This window comes from Myotis myotis, unplaced genomic scaffold (genome assembly GCF_014108235.1).
Source record: "Myotis myotis isolate mMyoMyo1 unplaced genomic scaffold, mMyoMyo1.p scaffold_m19_p_2, whole genome shotgun sequence".
Taxonomy (NCBI): domain Eukaryota; kingdom Metazoa; phylum Chordata; class Mammalia; order Chiroptera; family Vespertilionidae; genus Myotis; species Myotis myotis.
In genome coordinates this window covers 215,828,499-215,855,725 of record NW_023416324.1, presented here as the reverse complement: position 1 = coordinate 215,855,725, position 27,227 = coordinate 215,828,499, and the positions used below count along the sequence as shown (strand labels likewise).

The following is a 27,227-nucleotide window of genomic DNA, read 5'->3' as shown; positions in this document are numbered from 1 at the left end:
CAACCCCCACTGGGGATGGAGCCCGCCCCCCGGGCCTGTGCCCTGAGCAAGAATCAAACCAGGACCTCCTGGTTCATAGGTTGATCCTCAACCACTGAGCCATGCTGGCTGGGCCAAAGCTACTTCTTAAATGCAGTCGGACTTTCAGTTCCACCAGTATTTCAACTTATGAATCTGTTTTGTAACGTGAATAGACCCGGAACATTAAAATCCCTGGCTTTCATGGCAGCACTGAGCACAGGTGGGCTCGGGAGGCAGCGTCCTGAATGAGCTCACCCCCGAGGATGGCCAGGCTCACAGGTGGAGGACCCCAGGTTAGGACTGCGGCTCAGACAGGGTTTAAAATGCGCTGTCAGGCCTGACCTGTGTGGCTCAGTGGATGGAGTGTCTGTCGGCCTGCAGACTGGAGGGTTCCGGGTTCGATTCCGGTCGAGGGCATGTACCTTGGTTGCGGGCACATCCCCAGTGGGAGGTGTGCAGGAGGGAGCTGATCGATGTTTCTAGCTCTCTATCTCTCTCCCTTCCTCTCTGTAAAAAATCAATAAAATATATTTTGTAAAAACAAAACAAAAAAACGCGCTGTCACCACCATGAAGTCCTGTCTGTGTCCACCTAAGTGACTTCATGTGCTGCCTGCGGAACATTACCATGTAAGTTTGATGTAATTTATAAGATTACATGTAACCTTGATGTACTCCAAATCCATGAATTGTTTTCCAGTGACAGAGGGATTGTACCTCTTTTTGGGGGAAGTTTTATTGAGATGGAAGTCCCGTGCCACACAACTCAGCTATTTAAAAGGCACAGTTCAGGCCAGTGGCTTCAGGCACTGTTCATGCAATGTTCATGGGGTAATGAGAATTCCTATCTCGCTCTCTCTCCCTCTCCCGCTTCCTCTCTGAAATCAAGAAAAATATATTTTAAAAAACACCTTTAAAAAAAAATTCTTTTTATTGATTTCAGAGCGAAAGGGAGAGGAAGATATAGAAACATCAATGATAAGAGGGAATCAATTGATTGGCTGCCTCCTGAATTTCCCTTATTGGGGATTAAGCCTACAACCTGGGCATGTGCCCTTGACTTGACCAGAATCCAACCTCGGACCCTTCAGTCCCCAGGCGGACCCTCTATCCACTGAGCCAAGTCAGCTAGGACAGAAACTGGGTTTTATGTGTCTTCTTGAACCCCTTGCTGTTGCATCATCGCTTCAACTGTGGGGCCAAACCTTTGTCCCAGGACCGGGGGGTGAGGGCTGCCGAGCTTGGCACCCACTGTCAGGTGAGTGGCAGTGTGACTGTCTGACCCTGGCTGAGGATAGGTGGGTGACCTAAACATGGCCAATCAGATGGCCCTGCCTGGGACTGTAAGGCTGTATGATTGATCCGGAGATACAGGCCACCAGAGTGTGTGGCCTATTTTTTTTAGAAAAGAACTTATTGACCAAAGCAAAAACACACTCAGGACAGAGTAACAAGGGCATAGAAGCAACAGGCTGGGCTGCTCTGGCTCCCCGAGAAGTCAGAGAAAAGGGAGCCTTGGGGTCAGGGTCCGGGTGAGCCCAGGACCAGCTGCTGCTGCCCACTGCTCCCCTGGTTGCAAGTCTCCTGGGGTCCCTTGGAGGTTAGGAGATGCACGCCTGTGAGAGAAGGGAAGGGTGTGGGCGTGCTCCCTGCAGGGAGAGCTCACCAGAGTGCGTTTGGTTATGGGGCAGCCACAGGCTGAGTGCCCACGGGAAGTGGAGCCTGTAGGGCCCTTGCCAGCCTCTCCTGGGGGCATGATTTGGGCTATTTCTGGCCACTTAGCACGGAAGAGCTAAGGAGAATAGTAATGAGTGACTAGCAGCACATTATTAAGCATAGTATAACTAAACACTACTATATTGTACGTAAGTTATTTAAAAGTTTATACAGCAGTTAAAAGTAGTAAAAATATTGCCCTGACCAGGTGGCTCAGGTGGCTGGAGCATTGTGTCCGTGTGCCAAAAGGATGCGGTTTTGATTCCCAGTCAGGGCAAATACTAGGTTGCAAGTTCAATCTCTGGTGTGTGTGTGTGGTGTGTGGTGTACAGGAAGCAACCGATTGATGTTTCTCTCTCACATCAATAAAAACATACCCTTGGGTAAGGATTTAAAAATTGTAGTAAAAAACTGAGAGGGAATATTTAGATGAAATCTCTCTTGGAACATTCCCCTCTAGGACATTTGGAACTCACACCTGAACCCCCCCTGTGTGTAACCTCAGGGCTCACTGATGATGGGTACCTCCCCGCACAGCCCTGCCCTGCCCCGCCCCGCCCCGCCCATCTTCCCACCTGAACACAGTGAGCTCAGGGGCTGTGTCACTGCTGCTCACACAGACACAAACAGACGTCTGCAATAAAAATGTCCGGGTTTATTCCGCCAGTAAAATATTGACCTGCTTTTCTCCGTTTTGGCGTATGGCTGCCAAAGCTTAAATGACCTTTTCTCTGCGAGTATCATTATAAACACATCCAACATGTCCAAATACTCTCACACACGAGACGGGCGGTCCAGGCGACTCTGCTGCTTGTCCTGCATCCCTGCCGGTCCCAGGCGCGTGGTTCCCAGCAATCCCATGGTCACACACATGGTGGTTCTTCCTGTTCCAAGACATGGAGTTGGCGGTGTCCCCGGAGCCAGGGTCCCTGTAGAGCTAGCCGGGAGTTCCTCTCCGAAGTCTGCAGCTGACGCTGGTCTAGCTGACCTCTCGGCACTGGCCTCTACCTTAAAGCATGAGATTGTTTCTCTAGGACCTTCCCAGGCCAGGGCGTGGCTTCACGTCAGTGAACTCTCCAGACCAACGGCCGACAGCTCCTGAGGAGGGACGGTGCGGGAGGCCCGAGCCTGCTGATGTGACGGCCGTGCTGCCTCCCAGAGATGCCGTCGGCCAGAAAAGGGGGGAAGGACGGCGAGGAGTTTGGTGTGTTGTCTGGCTGACAGTGGAAGGAATTCTGAATGACGAGCTGGATCCCGAACAAGGTCGTGAACAGGTGAACTTGCGAGACCCCTGGAGGCAACACATCCATGTGCCGGGTGCCCCACCAGCCCTGCTTGTCACGACTCTGTTTGTTAAAAAACGACCAAGGAGGAAACGGCGAGTTTCTGGGCGAGGACGTGATAAAAGCCACTGTACCGTGCGAACGGCCGGACCTCCTTCCTGCAGAGGCAGCGTCACTCCTCCTGGGCCCAGCAGAGCTGGCCGTCCTCGCCCAGCCGCACGGCACCGCTGGCCACCAGCTGCAGGGCTGCGGGGAAGATCCTGTGCTCCGCGACCTTCACCCGCTCGGACAGGGTGGCCACCGTGTCCCCCCTCCTCACCGGCACAGCTTCTTGTAAAATGATCCGCCCGGCATCCACGTCTTCCTGGAAAAGGAGGCAGCGCTTTGAACCCGACGTTCCAGCCGGTACCACTCACCTCCAAACCCGTGACACCACCGTGGAGACATACTCACCGCCACAAAGTGCACGGTGCACCCCGTCACCGCGACGCCGGCGGCCAGGGCCTGCTCGTGGGCATCGGCGCCCTTGAAGGACGGCAGCAGGGACGGGTGGACGTTGAGCATTCTCCCTGGAAGGCGAGCACAGAGTCAGAGGACACGTCCTGTTCGTTACCAGACCGCGTGCTCTCCTGTCGGGAACAGGAGTCGGGGCAGGATTTCTCTGGAAGGTGTTTTCTTCGTCAGAGACAGAGCGGAGGCAAAGGGAGAATCAGGCTCGTGTCCGGGGCGGCAGGTCCCTGCCCTGCACGGCTGAGGACTCGCCGAGGGACCCGCAGTGACTGAGGTGGGGCAGGGACGGGGCAGGGTGCGCTCTGTGGGCCCTGGGGCTCTGGAGGACAATTCAGTGTGTCGCTGGCACACACTAGGGAGACACACGAAACCCTCACACAGTGTGCACGTGGGACCAGTGGCATGTCCACCAGCCAGAAGGCGGCTCAGCCCTGTGCCTCGGCACCTAAGGCCCGGCCTGCTCACGTCCCACCCCGTGCGCTCCCGCTGTCCTCTTAGGGAAACACAAACCCTTTGGAGAGACAGTGCGTTTACTGCTCACATGTGTGCACAACACACAGCAGGACGCAGGGGAACTTTGGTGGGAAAGGCAGTAGCCCCAGGCCTCTTGTTTTCTGGACACATCGTCCTCCCTGTCCCCTCCAGCAGCGCCTGCACTCCCCGAGGAGCGGGTGGGGGCTCAGGGAGCCACACTCTTGCTCCCAGACAAGTGAAAAGGCCCCCTCCGAGCACGGACTCAGAAGAGGAAGTGCTGTCTGTGTGGTGTGGGAACCAAAGCCCCGCTCTATTAGGAAAGCGGTAACACACAGGCTAGGAACCGGTGAGAGCAGGATCGTGAATCACCCTGGGCATTCTCTGGGTGAAGGCGAAGGGAATGACTCTGTGACCGTGACAGTCAGTGTCATGTACACACGCCCGTGGGGTTGCCGGGCCAGCTAACCGCGAGGTGCACTTGCACGAGGCCTCTCCCGCTCACCATTCCACTTCCTGACGAAGGGGCCAGACAAGATCCTCATGAACCCTGCCAGGCAGACGATGTCCGCGGAGAACTCTGCGAGGACCTGGTCAATGGCCGTGTCAAATTCGACACGGCTTTTGTATAACTTGTGATTAAGAACCTGGAACAGAAAAGCAGAAGCATGATCTGTTTCAACGAGTGACCACAAATAGGTCCACTCGACCTTTCCACAGACCGCAGTCCACTTCCTTGCGAAGCCGCGCCGACAGAAAGAGGTAGGGAGTGACGGCACGAAGCAGAAAGACCGGCCCAGCACCACCCCAAACCCAGACACCCAGAGGCCACAAGCCGCGCCCCAGCCAGCGGGGCGGAAGACAGGTGTGAGCACAGCGCAGGCAGGACACGCCGAGGCCGTACCCTGGTGGGAATGCCCGCACGCGCCGCTCGGTCCAGCCCGGCCACCGCGGCCTTGTTGGAGACGACCACGACGATGTGTGCGGCGCTGCTCGGCTCCCGGGTGCTGTCTATCAGCGCCTGCAGGTTCGAGCCTGAGGAAGAAGAGCACCAGCAAGCTCACACTTCTTAAAGAGACATGTGCCCTTAAACCTTTGAGCTTTTCAATTACAGTTCACATTCCGTACCACATCAGTTTCAGGGGTACAGCGCAGTGGTTAGACATTTACATAACGTACGAAGTGGTCCCTCGCAGCGAAGTCTGGCCCCCGCCTGGCACCTAGTTAGCCCGTCACTGACTGGACCCCCTGTGCTGTGTGATGGACTAGATTCCCGGGGGCTGTAGAGATCAAACCCTGAGGTTTTTGGGGGGACAGGGTAGGTGGGGAGGGAAGAGCATGTGTGCAGCACTGTAGGAAAGGGGAGGCCACAGCTCACCTGTCCCAGAGATGAGGACGGCCACTCTGGCCTTTTCCGGGGCAGAGGAGGGAGTGTGCGTGCAGCCGTTCTGCACCACGGGCCCGCTCAGCTGCAGGGCATCCAGCAGGTGCCTGACTCTCACTCGGGGAGAACCTTCATTTCAAACACCCAGGAAAGAAGCAAGCACAGTCGTGAATTAACAGCGAAGATAGAAAGGATCTATGATAACTTCAGAACGCTGTATCTTATTCTGAAAAGGAGATGTGTGAGGACTAAAATACCAGTTTGTATTATTACTACTACTCATTCACAAAAGCCTCCTTTAGGGGAACACATGGCCTCCTTCAGCCGAACGCTGTAGCTTATGTCAAGACCTAACCCAGTGTTGACACCCCTGCCTGCCAGGGCTCCACCCGCCCTCCACGCTCATCCACGACAGTGGGGAGCTCCAGGCTTCACAGGAAGGCATGGGACCAAGCAAAGCCACTCAGAGCTCTGACACAGGACGCTGGCAAAGAGAGGGCCTTTCTTCCTGCCATGTGAGCTGAAGGCTGTGAGCTCCTCTTTCCAGTATTTGGAGAACCGGCCTGAATGTGAAACCTACACACAACGGAATGAGAGGCGGAGAAGACAAGAACCCAAGCCCTGACATCTGTGGCGACTTCTGAGTGGGTTCTGCCACGCTGCCGCCTGCTGGCGCCGGTGACCGAGCCCCCGGGGAAAGCAGGGCACTGGTCAGGGCGTCCGCTCACCACTCCCGGATATGAGCCAAGCTGCAAAACACAGCCCGAGAGGTCGTTGGGAAGTGAGCCAGGGACCAGTGTGCGGATGTGGGAGCGCAGAGGAGCCAGGACAGGGCTGTGCTAGGAAACTGGCACCCACGGCGGGCAGCGGGGCTCAATGCCTTGGCCCTCAGACGGTGCCTCAGCACTGCTTCCTGTCCCTGGAGTGGCGCTTCACTCGCCAGCTCGCACCCCTCTGGCCAAGGTGCGGCTGTGGGGGTGGGGCCTGTGCGGCTGCTCTGGGGGCCTGAGCCCCACGGCGGAAGTGGAGGTACACGGTGTCACCGCGTGGCTGTTGTCAGGTTACACCTGGGCCACAGCGATGCCGGAGCAAGAGGTGGACGGACAGCGTGTGAGGTGGGACAGATACACGCAGGATCACACGCCGAAGAGCCAAATAAGGAGCGACTACCTTCGGGGCAGGCCACCACCCTGCCGATCAGCCAGGCCTCCTCCTGGTGCTGCCGAACGTCCCTCAGCACCGGCTCCGCCAGGTCCTCCGACACCACGAGGGCAGCCCCGACCCCGCAGTTAAAGGTCCTGGCCATCTCCTCCTCCGAGAGGCGTCCTTCCTGCTGCAGCCACGAGAAGATGGGGGGGACCCTCCAGGCCCGGGCGTCTGGAAATGGGAAGAGTGTCCGATTACCCCCCGTCGCTCTCAGAAAGGATGAAGGGCGCACACCGCCCGGGGCCCACAACAGCCCTGCTGCTTCGCTGCCAAGAAGGCCACCATTCTAGCAACAGTCACCGTCAACAGTCAACAGCAACATAAAGGAACGTAATGTTTTATGGACACTCATTAAAAGCGCTGTTGTTATGACAGGTTAGCACTGACGACACAGTAAATGGCAGGATAAACAGATTACACCCAACTACGATATTTTAGCAAAACGTTTACAAAGTGTTAGTTTGATTCCTGGAGGAAACCCCAGAGACTGAAGCAGGGACCGAGTTTCCTTTGTATTGGGACAGACATTTGCATAATTCACAAGACAACGGCTTTTAGGCATATGGCTATACCAACGCTCAAGTTACTGGAGTGGCGACCATTATGTTCTTTTTAGCCAGTGGAGGCAGCCAATACAGCCGTTTAAGAACTGGCCAGGAAGGGGTATTTACACCACAGGAACTGGCAGAGGCGCCAAGGAGCCCGGCCTCTGCGCTCCCCCATCAGCACGCCGCCGCCTTAATGATCCCAAGAGGATGAGCCCTTCTTCAAGGTTGTGCTTATCCTCCCTGGGAAACATCTCTACCCCAGGAGTGTCTGAAGCCACCAGGTTAGCCCATGGGCCTTGCACTCGGCGCTGCTGCTGCAGGGGGTCCCATGCAGCCCCCGCCCAGCTGCTCCTTTCGGCTTCCTGGAGAGGCGCAATCCCATCTGACCACTCTCCTCGCTTTCACAACCACCTATTTCTGACTTTCAGACTCTCCTAGCTTCATATCTGCTTCGACAGGGGGGCTAGCTCAGCACATCTACTCAGCTGCACCCACAGCTGCTCCGCCCATCACCCACCCCTCCACCTGCTCAGCCCAACCCCATCAACCCAATCACTTAATGTTTTCTGTTCTTGTTCCAAGGCTACGCATGCTCTTTCTCTGGGAGGAAAATTACACAACCAGCTTCAACTTCTCCTTCCGTCCTGCTTGCCGTCCCAGTCCTGTTTCTGACCTTGACGGCTCTAGTGTGAATTTCTCACCTCAAGCCGCCAGTCCAGACCTGCGCAGGCACTAAGCCCGTCTTCCCGCACCAGGAAAAGGCATCCGTTTCTACCCCTCAAACCAGTGTATACAGCTGACTCTGACAGCCTGGCCACGTGCTCTGCCTGTCTCTTTCCCCTATAAAAATGGGGACAGCCCTGTCTTTCACTTTGCTATGAGCAGAAGTCATTTCCCCTCACCTTTAACCAATCAGTTTCTGAGTCAGTACTCTCTGTCTACTGTCTTTGTACCTCTGCCCCCATCAAGCTGCCTTTTTAAAAAAAATATATATATTTTATTGATTTTTTACAGAGAGGAAGGGAGAGGGATAGAGAGTTAGAAACATCGATGAGAGAGAAACATCGATCAGCTGCCTCCTGCACACTCCCCACTGGGGATGTGCCCACAACCAAGGTACATGCCCTTGACCGGAATCGAACCTGGGACCCTTGAGTCCGCAGACCAACGCTCTATCCACTGAGCCAAACCGGTTAGGGCCCCATCAAGCTGCTTTTTGACCCACCTGAGACATGCGGGTCTATCCTGGCCCTCACCCTATAGCTACGCAGCACCTGACTGGCCGACCAGGGTCATGCTCAAGTCCCTGCTGGGGCTGCTACTTTTACAGGGCTCACTCCCCTCACGGTTCTTGCAGTAGCCCTACCTCTGCCAAGGTCAGGCACTGAGGAGCAACCTCTGGCCCCTCCACTCTTGTGGCGTTAGCGGTAACTACCTGCATACAAGGACCCAACTTATCTTCAATCTGATCTAACTTCTGATCACAGACTCCGTGCAATAAGCACACTGAAGAGTTGAAACACGGATTTCAATTCCTGCTCCAAATTTACTCTTCCTCCTGTGTTTTGGACGTTGCCATCCACTCAGCTGCTTGACTAGAAACTTAGGACTTGCTTTCCCTTCTAAGCACAAATGACTCTCAGCCCTGCCTCCTCCCGCACGCCTTGGTCCGGCTTCACCCCTGCAGAGGACTAGTCAGGGCTGCCCCTGCCCTCCCTGCACGTCCCAGGGTCCGACACGACAGAGCTTGAGACTACCCACCCCCGGAGGACCTGACAGCCCTTCATCTGCTGTAAGACAAGTACGTGAGAGGGTTTCATGATTTACAAACACGGCAAACAAGGCAAAAGAGGTAAAAGGGGCAGCCCTGTTCCCCCCAGACGCCCGGTGAAAAGAATTTCCCACGTGTGACCACATGTGCACGAACCAGCCACAGCGCCCCGTGTGCCTTTTCTCCGAACAGCGCTCACCTAACTCCACCCCGCACCTCGGGGGGAGGACCCGCGGGATGTTCTCCAGCAGCCCTCCGCCGGTGATGTGGGCCAAGGCCTTGACATGACCCGAACGCAAGACAGGTAACAGGGACTGGCTGTAGATTCTGGTCGGAGTCAGAAGTAAGTCCCCTGGATATTGGAGAGAAAAGACAAAAACTTAGCCAGTGAATAGAAAACCAAAGCATAAAAAAACAACAAAATGGCCTGGCCGGTGTGGCTCAGTGGTTGAGCGTAACCTATGAACCAGGAGTTCACAGTTCGATTCCCAGTCAGGGCACATGCCCAGGTTGTGGGCTCGATCCCCAGTGTGGGGCGGGCAGGAGGCAGCCGATCAGTGATTCTCTCATCATTGATGCTTCTATCTCTCTCCCTCTCTTCCTCTCCTTTCCTCTCTGAAATCAATAAAAATATCTTTAAAAGACCCTAAAACAACGAAATAAAATGGAAGTAGAGAATGCTCGTGACTGTGCAGGCCCAGCAGTTCTATAACAACGTCCCGACAAGACCACAGGACAGTGCCATTGATTCCAGCTCAGCAGTGAGAGGCTGCCCCGCTCAACGGTACTCAGATATCTCCGTGCAGGAGTGTACAGTGAAAGTGCACTCACCCAAGGTCTGGTCGCCGCAGCCGTGGGGTGCCGGGGAGGAGTACTGAAGGGAAGATTTCGCCACAATCTTCCTCACAAGGCTGAACCCATTGCTGTGGAGACCCGATGACGCTATTCCAATAACCACGTCCCCTTCAGCGATGCTTTCCAGGCGAGGGAGTTGCTGGTCCCGCTCCACGGCCCCCACGGCGAACCCAGCCAGGTCGTACTCCCCAGGGGGATACATGTCCGGCATTTCTGCTGTTTCCCCTCCTGGCGGGAAGACCAAACAAGAACAAGGAAACCGTAACATTCATGCATCTATCTGGGACGTAGTGACCCCAGCTACAATTAAACACCTGGCGGTAATCCTAAACATTCCTTAACTGTCCTCTGTAGACTGCCCAACAGAACTTTTAACCAAGCAGGATTTCAGAGGAAATCGCGCTAATTTCCAAAAAGGGTGAGGTGGCCTCCAAACATCACTTGCACAGGACGATGCTCAGTGAATAAAACGTCACGTCCTAGCAGTTTGGTTTTGGCAATGCCTTCCCTGTAGTTGATCTTTATAGCCACTCTACTGATGTTCTAGATCAGCGGTCGCCAACCGGTGGTCCGTGGACCACTGGTGGTTTGTGAGGTCCGAAAGGTTGGCGACCGCTGACCACTGTTCTAGATGACGGTACAGGCTGAGACAGCGATGAATCAGCCCGCCCTACGCCAAATGCCCCAGCCTGAAAAGCACCCACAGGTCACTTCAGGAGAACATCGTCCAAAGATGGGGTCTAGGCACTCAGATTCCCAATAAGAGGCTGTCCTAAAAAATGGCTGCAAAGGCAACTCTGGCTTCTGGAATGGATCTGTCCACAGAGTGGTAATACTGAGGTAGCTTTGTGCCTTGGTGAACCTGGATTCATTTTGCACAACTCTCATACACATTTAAGCAATCCTATATAATAAAAGCATAATATGCAAATCAACTGAACAGTGGAACAACTGGTGGGCGAGGGGTGGGGCCGGTGAGCAGGCAGTGCCAGGCCAGCGGGCAGAGGGAAGGGCTGGCGATTGGGGGCAGCGGTGACCAGTGGCGGCAGAGGGGTGATTGGGGGGGCAGGGCTGGCTGCTCGTAGGCTGGTGCTGTCCCCTGATTGGCCCGCCCAGTCCTCCTTCAAAGGGAGGCCAGTCGTTGTGGGGAGTGGACTAAGCCATCAGTCGGACATCCCCTGAGGGCTCCCAGATTGCGAGAGGGCACAGGCTGGGCTGAGGGACCACTCCCCCCAGTGCATGAATTTTCGTGCACCGAGCCTCTAGTCTATAAAAGGCTAATATGCTAAGTGTCCGAATGATTGACCAGTTGCTATGACACACACTGACCACCAGGGGGCAGACGCTCAATGCAGAAGCTGTTGAGATGTGCATTGGCCATTTACAGAGAAATGGCTCCTTGGGCCTGGCACCCAGAGAGCAACACTCAGCTTCCCCCAAGTGGGACACAGGCCCCGCCACCACCCTGGAGCGACACCCCACGATATCACAGCTAATGCTGCCGAGAACGCAGCCCACAGCCCAAACCAGCCCAGCTCAGCCCAGCCCGGAAACAGTGGCTGTGGGCAACGGGTAATGATGTCAGGTGGCAATGCCCAGCTTCCTCTCTCTAGTGACTAGCCTCCTTGGAATTTCTTCAGCCCAGGAACATTACTTGCTTTCTAGCCAGGTGGAAACATTTCACACTATAACCAAATGTCTGTGAAGTGTTTTCCCTGCCTCATCTCATTTGATCCTCACAGAAGTCCTGGAGTAGGTAGATAGGAGACTTGGTGGAATCCTATTTTCTTTTCATTAGCCAGAAAATGGAGATTTAGAAAGCTTAGAAACTTGACCTGACTGAAAAGAAGAAATGGTGGACCTTGAAAATGACTTCAGGTTTTCTCACTGTGCAGAATATAGTCAAATACACTGCAGTTAAATATTTTACCCTTTGTTCTCCCTGCGTGATCTACAATAATAATCTGCTTCGTGTTGATATTTACTGCTGTGTTGCTGACAATTACCTGAAAGAGAAGTTGGGATGCTTCACTGGGCTGGAAAAAGTTTAGCTAAATCAGAAAGCAGGTCAAATGAAGCAAGTTTGTTCTCTATCTATAAAAGGCTAAGTTAACTCGCGCATGTGCAATACATATAAAGCTCTTGCTGGTGCCAATCACACGCATGTTTCCATCTGTCATTGTCGATCATGATTTTGGTTGACACTTCTATTAGAGAAAGGGCGAATAGCGATATTAAAACGTTTCTTCTAATTAATTTCCTTTCAATGTGCACGAGTCCGTGCACCGGGCCACTCGTGTTTCTATAAACCTTGGGCACTGTTTGTTTTGTTTTTCTCCTGTGGGAAAAGTTAAGATTTAGCATGCCCAGAACCCACCTGCCTGTGCTGCAGGGCCAGCCCAGAGGGAATGACCCACCCGTTTGTCCGCGAGGCCACCGAGAAAGATGGGATGCAAAGGTGCCAAAGACCAGGGAGACAGGTGAGGCCTGGCCGGCACAGGAATGAGCCCAGGAACCACCCGGGGAGGCTGCGGGACACCAGGGCCATGCTCTCCAGGCAGCGTGGTTTCTACCTTTTTGGCCTCATCGTGTGGTTGTGGTCTTCGCTCGTTTGCTGTATTGGTTCCGATCCCACTTATATATGGGCCAAAACACAGCAGAGGACACGTAACGAAAGGGGGCTCATACCGAGGAGGGCACACCCAGCTTTCCTGCACGCTTCGGCGATGCCAGCAACGACCGCTGCAGCTGTGCCAACATCAAGTTTCCCGCAGGAAAAATAGTCGAGGAAGAAGAGGGGCTCTGCCCCTTGTGCCAGGATATCGTTCACACACATGGCAACCAAGTCCTGGCCAATGGTACCATGTTGGTTGCACTGCTGGGCAATCTACGGAACAGCAGAAACATCGATGGGACATGAAGCTCCAGATTATAACTTGTCAATTTAGCAGCGGAGGCACAAATGCTCTCAACTTCTGGCCAGCTGCTCTGAGCAATAAAGACAAAGAACACTACATTCTGATGTTACTTGGTCCAAAGTAACCCCTTTGGTCCCCTAAAATAACCCTTCCATCCAGATAGAGCCTCAACATTGTGTTATGAAACATGTCGATATTTTAGTCCTATTGTATGGTTATTGGATGGCTGCTCTTAGTGCTTGTATGTCAAAAGGGGAAAAGTACGTAAATTCTCTCTGTTGCCTGTGAGGCCTTTGTTCACAAAGGTGTCTGATTACCTTCAGTTTCGTGCCAACGCCATCAGTTCCACTGACCAGGAGAGGGTCTTTGAAACCCGCTGCTTTCAAATCAAAAAGACCAGCAAAACCTCCAAGATCCACATCACAGCCTGTTGGGGAGGAAATCCATTTAGTCAATGCATTTCTACAGATCAGGTGAACGCGAGAACACATAACGCTTCTCCATGCCTGTTCAGAGAATGCAAGAGTATCATGTGCTGAAAGCCCAATCGAGAAGTAATTAAATATTAAAGGGACAGACATATCTCATTGAGTTTAACATCATAAATAAGAAATGGGTTTTCTTTTTTTGTTGTTAATCCTCAGCGGAGAATATTTTTCCACTGATTTTTCAGAAAGATTGGAAGGGAGGGGGCGAGTCAGAGAAAGAAACATCGATGTGAGAGACACACATTGACTGGTTGCCTCCTGCACACCCCCTGACCAGGGTCAGGGATCGAACCTGGGACTCTTCAGTCCGCAGGCTGACGCTCCACCCACTGAGCTGAACTGACTAGGGCAATAACAGAGAAAAGAAAGCAGAAAACAATGGGTCTGTCTGGCTTCCAGGGCAACACTCACAGAACCGGGCATCGATTTTGAACATTATCCTTTGAAAACTACAAAGCCCCAGACACTCCAGAGCGTTTGTCCAAGCTAATGCACTAGACAAGGCCCGGATCGGACTCACCTGGTCTGGAGGTGGCTTTGGCTAAAGGCTTAATTTTCTTGACCAGCAGATTTCCAGCTGCAATGTCTACCCCAGAGTCCTTGTACGTCAGGCCCCTAAAGAATTAGAAAAACAAAACCTAGGCCATGACCTAAAAGTCAGGGGAAGTGATCGGAAGCGTAAGCTGTGCACGGCCCCAGGGGAGGACTGCTCTCACTTATTTCCTCCAGCAGCTCCTCGCACAGGGTAGATGCCGACATTGCACCACAGCCTTTCTGTTCAGTGTGGGTGCGGGAAGGAAAGGAGAATCAAAACGGAGTCCAAAAAGTAACATTAGCATTCTAAGAACCGGACAAAGAAATCCCTCAATGAAACAGCTCTCACTGCAGTAAGTAATTAATAATTATTAAGTACTTAATAATGTAAGTTTCCTGATGGCTGAAGACAGTTGAGAAACATGAGAAAAACTATGAAGACAGCACGAGATAATGGTATTCGGTGCACCTCCTTCTGTATCAGGCACACGTGTGGAGCGGTACATGTGGAAACCAAGCGTGACTCGCACTTGGGTTCAGTGGTTGCGCCTTGGCCTCGTGGGATGCAGGGACACGTGAAGAAATAGGTGAGGCTTTGAAAAAGGTGCAACGGAAAGAATATATTTGGTTCCACTGGTTTAAAAAACCTTCATCTTCAGACTGCAGTCCCTGCCCAGCCACTGTGGTTCAGTGGTTGAGCGTCAACCCATGAACCAGGCCTCGGTTCGATTCCCGGTCAGGACACATGCCTGGGCTGTGGGCTTGAACTAGCTCTCCCCCTCCTTTTCTCTCTCTGGAATCAATAAAAACACATTTTAAAAAAGTCCATTAAAAAAAAAAAAAAAAAAAAAGAATTGCAGTCCCTTGAAATAGTTCATTCCAATGAATCTACTCATTTTAAGATAAAAAATAAATTTTTGTAGGGGCGGCCAGGGGATTGTTAAGGGTGGGGGGAAAAAAAGGACACATATGTAATACCCTTTGTAATACTTTTAGCAATAAAAAAAAATAAATAAATTTTTATCATGGTATTTTAATGTTACTTATTTTAAAAAAGCTAGTATTTAAACTATAAAAAAACTTGCCTACAAGTAGCAGTATAGTTTGAAATTTTTAAAAATTAATTTTGTCCTAGAACTTATTTATTTCTCATAGTTGAACTCAAAAAGAATAGTAACTCTGATATACAGTTAAGAAAGCAAAACACCCACACTTGTGATGAAAAGTTTATTGATCTTCACAAAGGAATGGTTGTACACGTCAATTAAATGAATCAATAAAGGTAAAAATCCATTTCAGTGATAAATGTAAATACAGTGACAAAGAAGACTGCCCAAGTGTATAGTTTCACCAAATTAACCCATAAAAATGGATGACGAATAGTTCATCTTGAATTCCTTGACAAAACCAGGAATTATGATAAGCAGCCACATTTAAATATATGATAACTCACAGAATAAAAATCTTTTCCCTAGCTTTACTGATGAGTAACAAATGACTGTATATATTTAAAGTGGACAATGTGAAAAAATCCTTAACATCACTGTTATTTTACTGAACTTTTCAGAGCGAACTACCAGGAAATTTTTTCCATTTCATTTGACTAGTGTTGTAAATGCTTTTGATTCAAACTCAATGCAAATCCAAATCTGATCAGTCCCACGGGGAGAAAAGAGCAGGGACGACTGAGCACAGGGTTAGTGGGACGTCTCCCGCTCTGCCTGCCCGTGTGAGCCGCCGTCCCCGCGGCAGGACATTTACCTGGGCTGCTGGAGGAACGCTATGGCGCGGCTGCCAATGTCCTTCCTGTAGACGGCGCCCTCAAACTTGATGGCAGCCAGTCCTTGCTTGGCCCCTTCGAGGGCTGCGACGAGAGTGTCCCGGATGGCGGTCACCGTGAGGACTCGCCCTCCGCTGGTCACCACTTTGCCGTCTTTCAGGGCTGTGCCTGCCTGGAACACCTCCAGCCCTAAAGCCTGGGCTTCGGCGATGCCTGTAGGACAGCACATTCGGCTCAGTAGCTGCAGTGAAAACATTCTACACTGGGGGGCTTGTCTGTCATTTCCACAGTTTTCTTGAAAGCAGAATCTTTATTTCACTTTAATGAATCCTCACAAGAATCCTACCAGGAAGGCATTAATGCAACATAACAGTAAACAGACACGTTTCCCAAGAACAGCCTGTTCTTGATCACATCTCTTACTTAAAAGTAAAGGAACTTCTCTTATCACAGCTCCCGAGGGAAAGGTGCTCGCTTGCTTGCTTTTTAAAATGACCAACAGGATCACTGCAAGGAAAACACCTCCTTCTGACGGCGTTGGAACCTGCCACCCAGGAGACTCGAGTGCAGTGCAAATGGGGCCCCTTATGGTCATTCCGCGACCATGCGTGTGACACTGATCTCATCGGTGCAGTCACACTAACGTTCTCCTCACCCTCCGAGTCCCATTATCTCCTGGCGCGTGGCCAGGCCCATCCGTCTTTCCTGCCCAGAAAGGGAAATGGATGCAGTCTTCAAACACAGTCATTCTGGATATCTGAACGCCCACATCCAACAAGCAACACGCTTATGAGAAGAGCCCCTGAAAGGCTTCTGACGGCCCACACCCCTAAGAACAGAGGAAATAAAAATAACAGAGCAGAGCCGCACAGCTCGGGAGGGAGCCCGCTGCGGCAGGGCCAGCCTCCGCCCTCCAGCGCTCACCTGCTACCTCCACACCCTTGGCGTAGTCTCCGGGATAGCCCTGACTTGCCATGACGACAGTGATGGCCGCCCGGTTTTCAAGCCAAAGGGGCGGAGCTGCACAGAGCAGGCCGTCCAGGGTGGACTGAATCACCTCATAGAGATCGCTTTTCAGGAGCGGGAGGATCACCTGGGAAACAGTCCGCACAGCAACGGGGAGGAGTTTAGTCTCAGACACGCTGCTCTCTGGCTTCTCGCAAACACGCACACCCAGCTGACCCACGAACGCGGGGCGAGGGGCTCCAACCCCCCTCAAAAGTCCGCATACAGTTTATGACTCCTCAAACCCTAACTACAGTCGCCCCTTGTACCCACAGGATAATGGTCCCAGGACCCCGCCGCAGACTAAACAATCTGTGGATGCTCAAGTCCCTTAGATGAGACGGCGAAGATCAACGCACACAGCCAGCTTCCACATGCGCGGACCCGCAGTCACGCGCTGAAGGTGCTGTTTGGACCTGAGGTTGGTTGAATCTACCCAGGGACAAGGAGGGCTGTGTATTGATTTTTAAAATCTGCATATAAGTGGATTCACACAGTTCAAACCCGTGTTGTTCTGTGTCTGTATTTCTCAAAGGTCATTATCTCAGGCTCATAAGTCCTGGGACTAAAACAACTCACATCTTGTAGAAAGCAATGCTTGGTATTATCTAAAATGATTACCCACCTGGCACTCCGGGTCCCCGAAACGGCAGTTAAACTCCAGAACCTTCGGGCCATCCCTGGTGAGCATCACACCCGCATAGAGAACACCTGCATTCCAAGGGGAACGCTGTAATGAAGGCTCTGCTGTACCCGACACTGAGAATGTAACCTTCTAACACTCAAAGGCGCAGAAGAGCCGTAACAGCCGTTCCGACAGGGCCAACGGAAGGTGTGGAGGAGGAAACGGGAGGCCTGGCGAAGCTGGGAGCCCTGAGCGCCCACAGCCCACAGCGCGCACCTGTGTACGGCGTGCCCTCCTGCTGCATGCCGTCCACTGTCCGCTGAAGGATGGCGTTTTTAATCTTCAGCAGCAAATCCTTAGAGACCTGGGGGACAAGCAAGCATGACAATGTGACTGATATTTAAAAAGGCATCTGGTGAGCCATACCACATGGGACAACGAAAGGGGACAACAAAAATGATCACTTTAAATCCACAAACCTTTAAAATCCCCCCACGGGCCCTATCAATCGGTGTCTGGTTTTATTCCTATGAAACAGGAAAGCTGTCCTCTGAGAGGTAAAAACTACCACAAACAGCAGGGCACCGCTCAGAGCCCTTTGGGAAGACCAGCCATCCCCTGACCCTCCGCGGAGCCAAGACGTACCTGGGGGGCTGGGCAGTAGGCCCCCATCCCGCCTGTGTTGGGGCCGCGATCTCCCTCCAGCAGCCGCTTGTGGTCCTGCGCGGGGGGCATGGGAGCCACGGTCCTCCCATCGGTGAAGCACAGACACTGCACAGAAGACACAATAGTCCACTCACCTTACACCCAGGAAGTGCAAAGTTCATTAACAAGGGGAGCGTGAACCCTAACTTTTCTTAGAGAAAGCTTTCTTTTTTCAAAGTAAAATGAGTTAAAATACAAATAACCCTAACTCAAGAATCAGGTTAGGTAAAAAATCAAGGTCCTCCCAAAATAAAATATTTCAACCTTTCAACATTTGATATAAGTCCAAGTCCCTTACTGAGAACCGGGGATGAGTAAGAGGGTAAATTCTTTCTTCACTCGCATCCCAAATACATCCTAAACACATACGCGTTCCTTTCTTCCTGCCGGGTTTATGCTTTCAGATGAAACACCCGAATAAACCAAGTGTTTTGGGGCCTAGCGGTCAGATAACCTACCTCCCGATCCTCCCTAAAGGTCCAGAGGGTAAACATACTTACAGAAACCTCTTCTCCTTCAAGAAGTTCTTCAATGACAATCGTTTCTCCAGCTGCTCCAAAAGCTTTATCCTTATTGTAGATTAAAAAGTACAGAAGTAAGTTGTAAGCTCTTAACATTTACTTAATTGGCTGTTATTTCCCACCATTTGTACCATGGACCAATGCACTGCTATTGTCACTTCCCTTCCCCTTTCTGAAAGCCTCAGAGGAACCTAGGAATGTTTCCTGCAGGGAGCGGCTGTAGGGTCAAGCCTCGGACTGACCTGTGGCAGAGCCCTCCAAGCACAATTAAGCCTGACCTTATCGTCCTCCCTTGTTCCTAGGCAGCTAATGGGCTGTGGGAGGTGCAGCAAGTGCTGCCAAAACAAGGCTTGAGGAACAAAATAGATTTGAAATTCCCAAGAACGTTGTAAACATGTTGACCACTCCCCTTGTTTTGCTTTGTGTGATCTGATTATAAAATAAAGCTGTGGCTTACAAGCTGTGTCACTGTTTCCTCACCCAGGCACAGTGATCCCACCTGGTCCCAACTGTATTCTCTAGTCTCTCTTCTTTAATCCTTCATCCCCTCCTCAGGTTCATCCCTGGACGTGCTGGACGCAGTTCAGTTTCCCATTTTCATTTATTTATTTATTTATTTATTTATTTTTAAAAAATATATTCCACTGATTTTTTTACAGAGAGGAGAGGGCTAGAGAGTTAGAAACATTGATGAGAGAGAAACATTGATCAGCTGCTTCCCGCACACTCCCCACTGGGGATGTGCCCGCAACCAAGGTACATGCCTAGGACCCTTCAGTCTGCAGGCCGATGCTCTATCCACTGAGCCAAATCGGTTCGGGACAGTTTCCCATTTTTAAAGTGGCAATGATACGGAGCCGGCACAGGTACAGATGAAAGGTAACGGAAAAAGAGATGTCTTCACCTTCTAATTTGACTAAACAATTATTTTAAAGAATGTCTGTAAAAGTAGATTTCTACAAGGAGGGGACCTACAGCAACCAAGATAATCAACAAAGAAAGCGAAGTCCACGAACTCATCGCCTCACTGCTCCGAGATGCAGAGCAGGAAGGGAGGACTCCTGTTCTCGCGCGTGGTTGAGGATTCCCCTGTAGGCTCTACAGCAGTGGTTCTCAACCTTCTGGCCTTTAAATACACTTCCTCATGTTGTGACCCAACCAGAAAATTATTTTCGTTGCTACTTCATAACTGTAATGTTGCCATTGTTATGAATCGTTATGTAAGTATCTGATATGCAGGATGGTCTTAGGCGACCCCTGTGAAAGGGTCGTTCAACTGCCAAAGGGGTCGCGACCCACAGGTTGAGAACCGCTGCTCTACAGGCTGAGGACCACCCACCTCTCAGTAGCAGACAACAAGGGGCGCTAGGACAGAGCCCAGGTTCTGCCATCAGTGCTGAGCGGCCGGACTCTTTCAGAGGCGGATCAGGCACAAAATCTTATGAAAAACAACCTACCTGTGTGCTTGCTGGAAACATCCTCCTTACTGAGAGAAAAGTTTTATAAAATTAAGAGTAGAAATTGTAAGCTTTACCCGGTGCGGCTCAATGATAAGTGTCTCCAGGAATCCCCTACCTGCATGATCTCCTGCACGGCTCTGCAGGCCTCTTCTCTGCTCTCTGCCACGATCACCCCCTTCCCGGCGGCCAGGCCGCTGGCCTTCACGACCAGAGCAGGGAAGTCTGCACTGTGGAGACAGGTTAACCCTCAGCACCACAAACCCTTACAACTCAAACATGTAAGCTGCTCTGGGATTTCGTAATGATATGCTCCAGCAACAGAGGAAAGCAGAAGTTACTGATCATCCTGACGCCATTCTGTACTTCCCAGTTTCCTTACGTAGTCCTTTCTGGTTGTGATCACATGGCACATAATTCCCCTCCCCTCCCCCTCCGCTTATTGTGAGATCGTATTGATGCAAATCGGGTATGGAATCATCTTTCAGAGACAAAGCAGTGAGCCATACACTCATTCAAGTAGAAGATGTGGCTGTGCATGAACTATGTGAACATGGATACGTGGACATTTCTCCAAGGGCACGTGAGAAGCTGTTGCTGGTAGTTTCTTCTGTTGAGGGAGCTGGAGATCTGAACGGACGCTAAGTAACCAAGTCCTTACGAACCCAAGGCACCAGCTACTGGGAAATAACACTCAGCGTCTAAGAGACTCTGTAGGATGTGGAATGAATAGGGAACAAAACTAACTCAACTACTGGGAAATGGAGAACGTACCAGGTCACAGGGAGAGGTGTCGCAAATAAAGGGCAAAGCCAGGCGCCTGCCAACACTCACGGACAAGGATGTCTGATTTTAGGCCCGAGAGTTGAGTAGTGGTGGCACAAGGCCACCAAGTGATGCTTCTTCACTCTGGCTAATTATTAAAAAATCCCACCCTTTCTTTCTTTTTTTTTTTTTTTTTAATATATTTTATTGAGTTTTTACAGAGAGGAAGGGAGAGGGATAGAGAGTTAGAAACATCGATGAGAAACATCGATCAGCTGCCTCCTGCACACCCCCTACCGAGCATGTGCCTGCAACCAAGGTACATGCCCTTGGCCGGAATCGAACCCGGGACCATTCAGTCCGCAGGCCGACGCTCCATCCACTGAGCCAAACCGGCCAGGGCTCATCCTTTATTTCTTAGGTTGTCACTGTATACGTCAAGCAGGAGGCCCGCTGGCCGCGAGTTTGACATGCTTAGCATACATCAACTTGGCTGTGAAAAGAGCGCATGACTGTAAAACCAAGTACTTCTCTTCCCCCAGGGACTACTCAGTGATAAATAATCAACTCACCTTTCTGCCAGGTCGCAGGATCTACTACACACGCAGAGAATTCCATGTTTTTCCGATGTTGGAGAAAGGCAACCAAAACAGAGTGAGCCCCCCCCCCCCCCCCATTATCTCCCAGCCAACGGGCGAGGTAAGCGACCCAGACCTGGGACTGTCATGGGCAGCAAGCGCCCTCCCGGCCAGCCCCTACCTCAGGATGAAGCCGCGGGCCTCCTCGGGCTCGGTGAAGGCTCTCCACCGGGCGGTGGGGATGCCGTGTCGGTCCATGAACTCTTTGGCAAACCTTTTGCTGGACTCTAGCTGAGCCGCCTGTGCTGTGGGGCCAAAGCACCGCACGCCGGCCGCCGCCAGGTCCCCGACGATCCCTACGAGGGAAAGGGCACCTCCGCTGAGCCCGGCCTCCGGGGCCTCTCCACCCTCAAGAAGAACCGGGGTCACAGGAAAGCTCCATGGAGACGAGGCCCATGACTATTGGCGACACTTTCATGTTGTCTACAGAACAGGAACACAAATGCTACAAACGTGACTCAAATCCAGCAGAAGTTTTTATATTCAAATATACGGATTGCTGGATAGGAACATATAAAAACATGTTTCCCGTGGCTGCAAATTCGATTTCTCATTCATCACATTTCTGCTGCTTGAGGAAAAATCAACCTAAAACCCATAAATTTCAAGAGGGTGGAGCACCTTTTCCCAATGTTACATCACATCAGAAACCCTCATCTCCAAAGTGGGCTGGATTCGACGTTCTCTGAGCTCCTCTGGCACGGACACCAGCGACAATATACAAAAACACACTTTACCCGCAGCCAGAGGTGCCTCTGGTCCAACAACCACGAATTCAATGTCCTCCTCTTTGCAGAACTGAGCGAGCGCACTGTGATCGCTGACGGAGATGGCTGCGAACAGAGGAGAGAAACAGGCATCCTCTAAGTGACTGCCATCTGACGACCAGCGCTAAACGCGATCATGCGGGTGCAGACGCTTCCCCGCGGGACAGCTGGAACCAACAAGGCTGAGTTCTCCGCTGTCGCTGCAGCCACTTAGAGATGAAAGACCAGGAAGCGCCCCAAGTACCTTCTCCACTATGCTGTTTGTGTCACAAGTGTTGACTGCAGTCAACAAGCGCGTATCACAGGATACACTCAGAAACTGGTCTTCGAATTTCACTCCTTGAAGATGAGCTGAGGACCGCTATGTGCTGGGTGCTGCCCTAGCGACTGGGTGAAGACGTGAACACAACAGGGTCCCTACATGGAGGATGCTTACGTTCCACTGTGGGCATGTTGGGTAATAAATACTTAAGGAGAATAAAACCCCAGTTATGAACCAAGTAGGCATAGTCGATATGAGGTGAACTGGGACGCTATTCTGGTTGAGTCAGGGAGGATGTCCTTGTGAAGAGATGCTTAAACTAAGAGCTGACTGATTTAAGACTGGGTTCATGTCTACCTGTAAGACAGGTCAGCTTGCTTTGCTGATGGAGTGCTTAGTAACAGGCAGAAGGGCAACCATGCACCCAGCACGGGCGGCTTCCCTAGATTGCTGCTGCTCCCCGGCACCACCCTTATCAGCTGGTGTCGTTAGTCTACACGGCGCGATCCTTGTGATGAGCAGGGACGAGGGTGGAGGACCATGCACGCTGGGGTAGCAGCTGCAAACACCCTGGGCTGAGCGCAGCCAGTGACCTCAGCAGAGCAGAAGGCGCAAAAGGAAGGGGCGCACCTAACCTGCCTTTCCAAGTGGCAGCAGCCTCATGTCGGCTTAGGTGTCACCTGCCTGCATGACATCAACTGCTTCTGAAGGAACTGTGCCAGTTCTCGAGCAAGAAGACACGAGATCTCACCCCGACCTAAGATCCCAGGGAAGCAGGCATTTTCTTATTGTTTCGTCTTATTTTTGGTCCTATGCATGCAACCATCTTCTCCCAGTCTGTGGCTGGTTGGGTCACGGGCATCTCTCCATACATACCGTGTGCCACCTAGGGTACAGGCATGGTGCACACAGTGCAAAACCAGACAGGTGAGTTCCTTGCCCTCATGTGGCTTATGTTCAAAGGCTTAGGTTCTAGGGAGGAAATGAAGATAGAAGACAGACAGCAGGAAAGTAAAAATAAATACAATGGTTCACAATTGAAAACAAATAAAATGGGGTGAACATGCTGTAATTGGGAACTGTAGGAAAGGTCTCTTTGAGAGGTAACACGTAAGCTGAGACCTGGACAGAGGAGCCAGTCATGCGAGGGGTGGGAACGAATACAAAGACCAAGGCAGCTCTGCTTGGGAAACTGGCAGGACTGCATGGATGGAGCAGCGAAAGGACACAAAAGATAGAAAAGATCAGGCTGGGAAGGCAGGCAGAGGCCAGATCACAAAGGGCTTTGTAAGGAAGTCGGGGAGGTTGGTTTTATTCTAAGCCCTATGGCAGTGACGGCGAACCTACGACACGCGTGTCAGAGGTGACACGTGAACTCATTTTTTTGGTTGATTTTTCTTTGTTAAATGGCATTTAAATATATAAAATAAATATCAAAAATATAAGTCTTTGTTTTACTATGGTTGCAAATATCAAAAAATTTCTGTATTTGACGTGGCCCCAGAGTTAAGTTAGGGTTTTTCAAAATGCTGACACGCCGAGCTCAAAAGGTTTGCCATAACTGCCCTAGAGGAAGCCACTGAAGAGTTTAATGTAACCTAAGACGTGGTCATTTTTTACTGGTTGAAGACATAAAGCTTGAGATCTATTATGGAGCGAGAATTGTCAGAACTTACATTTAATAGCATTGCTCAACTTTTTTAATAAATTGATTTCAGAGAAGAAGGGAGAGGTAGAGAGAGACAGAAACATCAATGATGAGAATCACTGATTGGCTGCCTCCTGCACGCCCCACACCGGGGATCAAGCCCGCAGCCCAGGCATGTGCCCTGACCGGGAATCAAAATGTGACCGCATAGTTCATAGGTCAATAGGTCAACCACTGAGCCAAGCCAGCGGGAGTGGGTTGGGGGCATCGCTCAACTTTTTATGTCCAAAAATATACATTAAAATGCCTTTAACCTATATTAGGCACTTGTGACTTTAATGCATGTGCTTTATAAGGTTTAAAATAATTTCAGATAAGGAAATGCTACACTCCAAACAACAGAATACCTTAAATTTACAATAGATGGCAAGTATTCAAATCACCCCACAGGTTTTAAGGTTAAGGAAAGCATTCAAATCTGAATAGCAACTGACCTTACAAAGCACAGATGCAGCTGACAGTTTACCATTTATAATTATTAATTACACTCCCCACTTGAAAACATGATTACCAGTGTTTGAAATCTTCCCAGAGTCGGCAGTGCCTGCATTCCCGGGGGCGACCAACACCTGTTTGACGTGACGAGACTGCGCCAGTTTCCAGGCCAGCGTGTGCTCTCTGCCCCCATTGCCAATGACAAGCACTCGGGCAGCCATGCTGTCTGCAGCAGGACTCCAGCAGGAAAGTGCAGCTGCAGGAAGACCACAGTGACACGTCAGGGTGCACACGCCTTAGGGATCACAATTCCTAATCACGATGTATACCCCCGACTCGCTTGTGGAACATTAGGATTCGTAACTTGACAAATACGGCTGTATTCCTAAGATATTAGGGAGGATTTTAAAAACGAGGCAGACTGGCTAGAGAGCCAAGTTAAGGAGTGAAATGACAAGTTTACTCCTTATTTGATTAAAAAACAAAAAAACTCCGTGAACAGTAACCCTTCTGTAGGCTTCACTTGTAGAAGCTGGAGTAATCACCCAGCCTCAGTTAGAAATGAACCGATGTTTAGACCAGAGTTTACAGTGACTGCTTTTAAATCTTGACAATAGACGTTGAGGGCCATAGTCTCTGCCACAGTACTGAATTCTGCCGCTGCAGCATGAAAGCAGCCATGCACGCGTAGGTAACTGTGGCTGCGTCCAGGGAACTTACAGAACAGGCAGGGGGCTCTAGGCCGTAGATGCCTCGCTCTCCTCTCAGCTGTAGGAGGCGATCAGAGGCTTGGAAAGAATAACCATGGCTGGGCTTCAGTAACTTTAGGCATAGGCATGGCCATGTGAACTTCATACTTTTCACGTGCCGTAGAAACATGCTTCCTTTTTTTTCACCCACTTAATGATGTAAATTCTATTCTTATTCAGTGGCTGTACAAAACCAGGTGACAGGAAAGACTGGCACAGGGGCCATAGTTTGCTGGCGCCTGACTTAAGTAGTGCAATGTTAGAAAATTTGCAGAGATGGCAAAATCAGATTTGAACCCATCTCACGTTAGCCTGGCATTTGATTCTAAGTGCGACAGCTACCTCTCAACTGAAGTTAGCAGTGAGATCTTGGGTGAGCTCTATTGTACTTCAATTTCTTCACATCTGAAAACATGCCTTACAAGGCTACGCAAGAATGAACTGAAATAACATTTATATAAACAATTAGCACAATTTCTGACATTCAGCAGCAGTAAATGCTACCTTGTTATATTTTATTGCCTACTTTTATCTAAATTAATACTTTAGGGATAGAAATAAATTTTAACAGAAAAAAAGCCAAAAAACCAAATAATTTGTCACACGAATGTACTAATTTCCAGAGGCATTTAATTATGTAGAAAGCAAACTGATAACAGGAAACAGAGAACTGCCATTTTTAATTTCTTACATGATGCTAGGATTACACATTTCAGTAAAAATCTAAGCCCTGGGCGGTTGCTCAGTGGTTAGAGTGACCGTCTGCGCACTGAAGGATCATGGGTTTGCTTCCCCCATGTAGCTCAGCTGCACCAATGGATGTGTCTCTATCACATTTCCAGACTCTAAAAATCAGTGGAAAAATACCCTCAGGTGAGGATTGAAAAATAATCTAAGCCGATGATGCTGTATTCCAAATGCTTATCATGAATTAATCTTCATAAATTTATTTATGAATATCTGCTGTACAGATAAGAAAGTGAGGCATTAGCCCTGGCTGGTTTGGCTCAGTGGCTAGAGCCATCCGCCTGTGGACTGAAGGGCCCTGGATTCGATTCCTGTCAAGGGCACACACCTGGGTTGCAGGCTCAACCTCCAGTGGGGGGCGTGCAGGAGGCAGATGACCCATAATTCTCTCTCATCATTGATGTTTCTCTCTCTCTCCTCCCTTCCTCTCTGAAATCAATAAATATATATATATATTAAAAAAAAGTGAGGTATTAGGTAGGTTAGGCAACTTGCTGAAGGTCACAGGGTTAGAGGGGGTGGACCCAGGATTGCAACACGAACAATTTCCCATCAGATACTGTAACAATTGAGATGGTAATCAATGAAAACCCGAGGAAGAAACAATTTCTGGATTATCGTTCCCGAGAGGGGAAAGCTGTTGTAGTGTAACGGGAATCACAGACTGGCCACGTGGATGGAAACATCTGAAATACACATGGCTTTACATTTAGCTTGAATAAGAGAGTCCACACCGGGCGAGGGCAGGGGGCCTCAGCCACAGCCAGGGCCTCGGTTTGGGATGAAACTGTCCCCTTCTAGCTCGACACCTTGCGGACTTGCCCTTCTGGGGCCTCGGAGTAACAAACGAGACAAGAGCCAGGTGAGCCTGGGATGGACTCGGGAGGAACACAAAGTCGAAAGCAATTGCAAAAGCGCACCCATCGGCCAGAGCATACAATGGCTGCACAACAACAACGAAATGCAATTCAGGTTCACAGCCTAAAGCGGCAGGAGAGTACAAGGCCCGCGCCTCGGAGAGGAAACGGGGTGGATCCGCTGCGAGCCTCCGCTCCAGGGAGAAAGCAGACGGCCACCCCCCACCCGCGGCATTTACGATTCAAATGCGGTTCCTGCAGCAGAGCCCCTTCCCACGAGTTTGAGCCAGTTCCTGACGCGAGACCCCACCCCCGGCAGAGATGTACTTTACTGATGGCGGAGAGGGCTCGCGCACCGACGCGGGGCACCGACACGGGGGACCGGGCGGTCTGCACGCCGCGCTCACACGCGCGCCTCGCCGGAAGTGGGCCGAGGGCGAGCCCGGCGCCGGCCGCCCGGGCCCCGCCCACCCGCGGGGGGCCTCGCCTCCCCATTGGCCCG

The 27,227-nt window shown here is 51.0% G+C and overlaps 1 protein-coding gene across 6 annotated transcripts; it reads right to left on the bottom strand.

Moving 5' to 3' along the window:
• Positions 1–2,371: 2,371 nt before the first annotated feature.
• Positions 2,372–27,201, bottom strand: GART (phosphoribosylglycinamide formyltransferase, phosphoribosylglycinamide synthetase, phosphoribosylaminoimidazole synthetase). Of its 6 annotated transcripts, none has more exons than XM_036352222.1 (22): positions 27,058–27,201; positions 24,449–24,628; positions 21,938–22,033; positions 21,322–21,496; positions 19,916–20,027; positions 18,320–18,388; positions 17,760–17,885; positions 17,391–17,478; positions 17,115–17,200; positions 16,409–16,577; positions 15,466–15,697; positions 13,691–13,785; positions 13,000–13,109; positions 12,453–12,651; positions 9,741–9,992; positions 9,109–9,261; positions 6,555–6,761; positions 5,379–5,513; positions 4,905–5,035; positions 4,506–4,647; positions 3,473–3,588; positions 2,372–3,383 (listed from the first exon to the last, which is right to left on the bottom strand). In XM_036352222.1, the coding sequence occupies exons 2-22, from the start codon at positions 24,591–24,593 to the stop codon at positions 3,192–3,194; spliced, it is 3,030 nt and encodes a 1,009-aa protein (XP_036208115.1). In that variant the 5' UTR covers positions 24,594–24,628; positions 27,058–27,201; the 3' UTR covers positions 2,372–3,191. The 6 variants fall into 6 exon arrangements, with proteins under 6 accessions (XP_036208115.1, XP_036208118.1, XP_036208116.1 ...); XM_036352225.1 differs by having other exon boundaries at positions 27,053–27,165; XM_036352223.1 differs by having other exon boundaries at positions 27,082–27,156.
• Positions 27,202–27,227: the final 26 nt, after the last annotated feature.

Bases quoted from the DNA above. Each gene is read 5' to 3' on its own strand.
- GART (XM_036352222.1), bottom strand. From the start codon at position 24,593: ATGGCTGCCCGAGTGCTTGTCATTGGCAATGGGGGCAGAGAGCACACG. The intron at 17,201-17,390 runs GTGCGCGCTGTG...CTTGGAATGCAG, and splicing joins GGAGGGCACGCCGTACACAG to GTGTTCTCTATGCGGGTGTG. The intron at 4,648-4,904 runs GTACGGCCTCGG...TTTCTGTTCCAG, and splicing joins GTGCGGGCATTCCCACCAGG to GTTCTTAATCACAAGTTATA.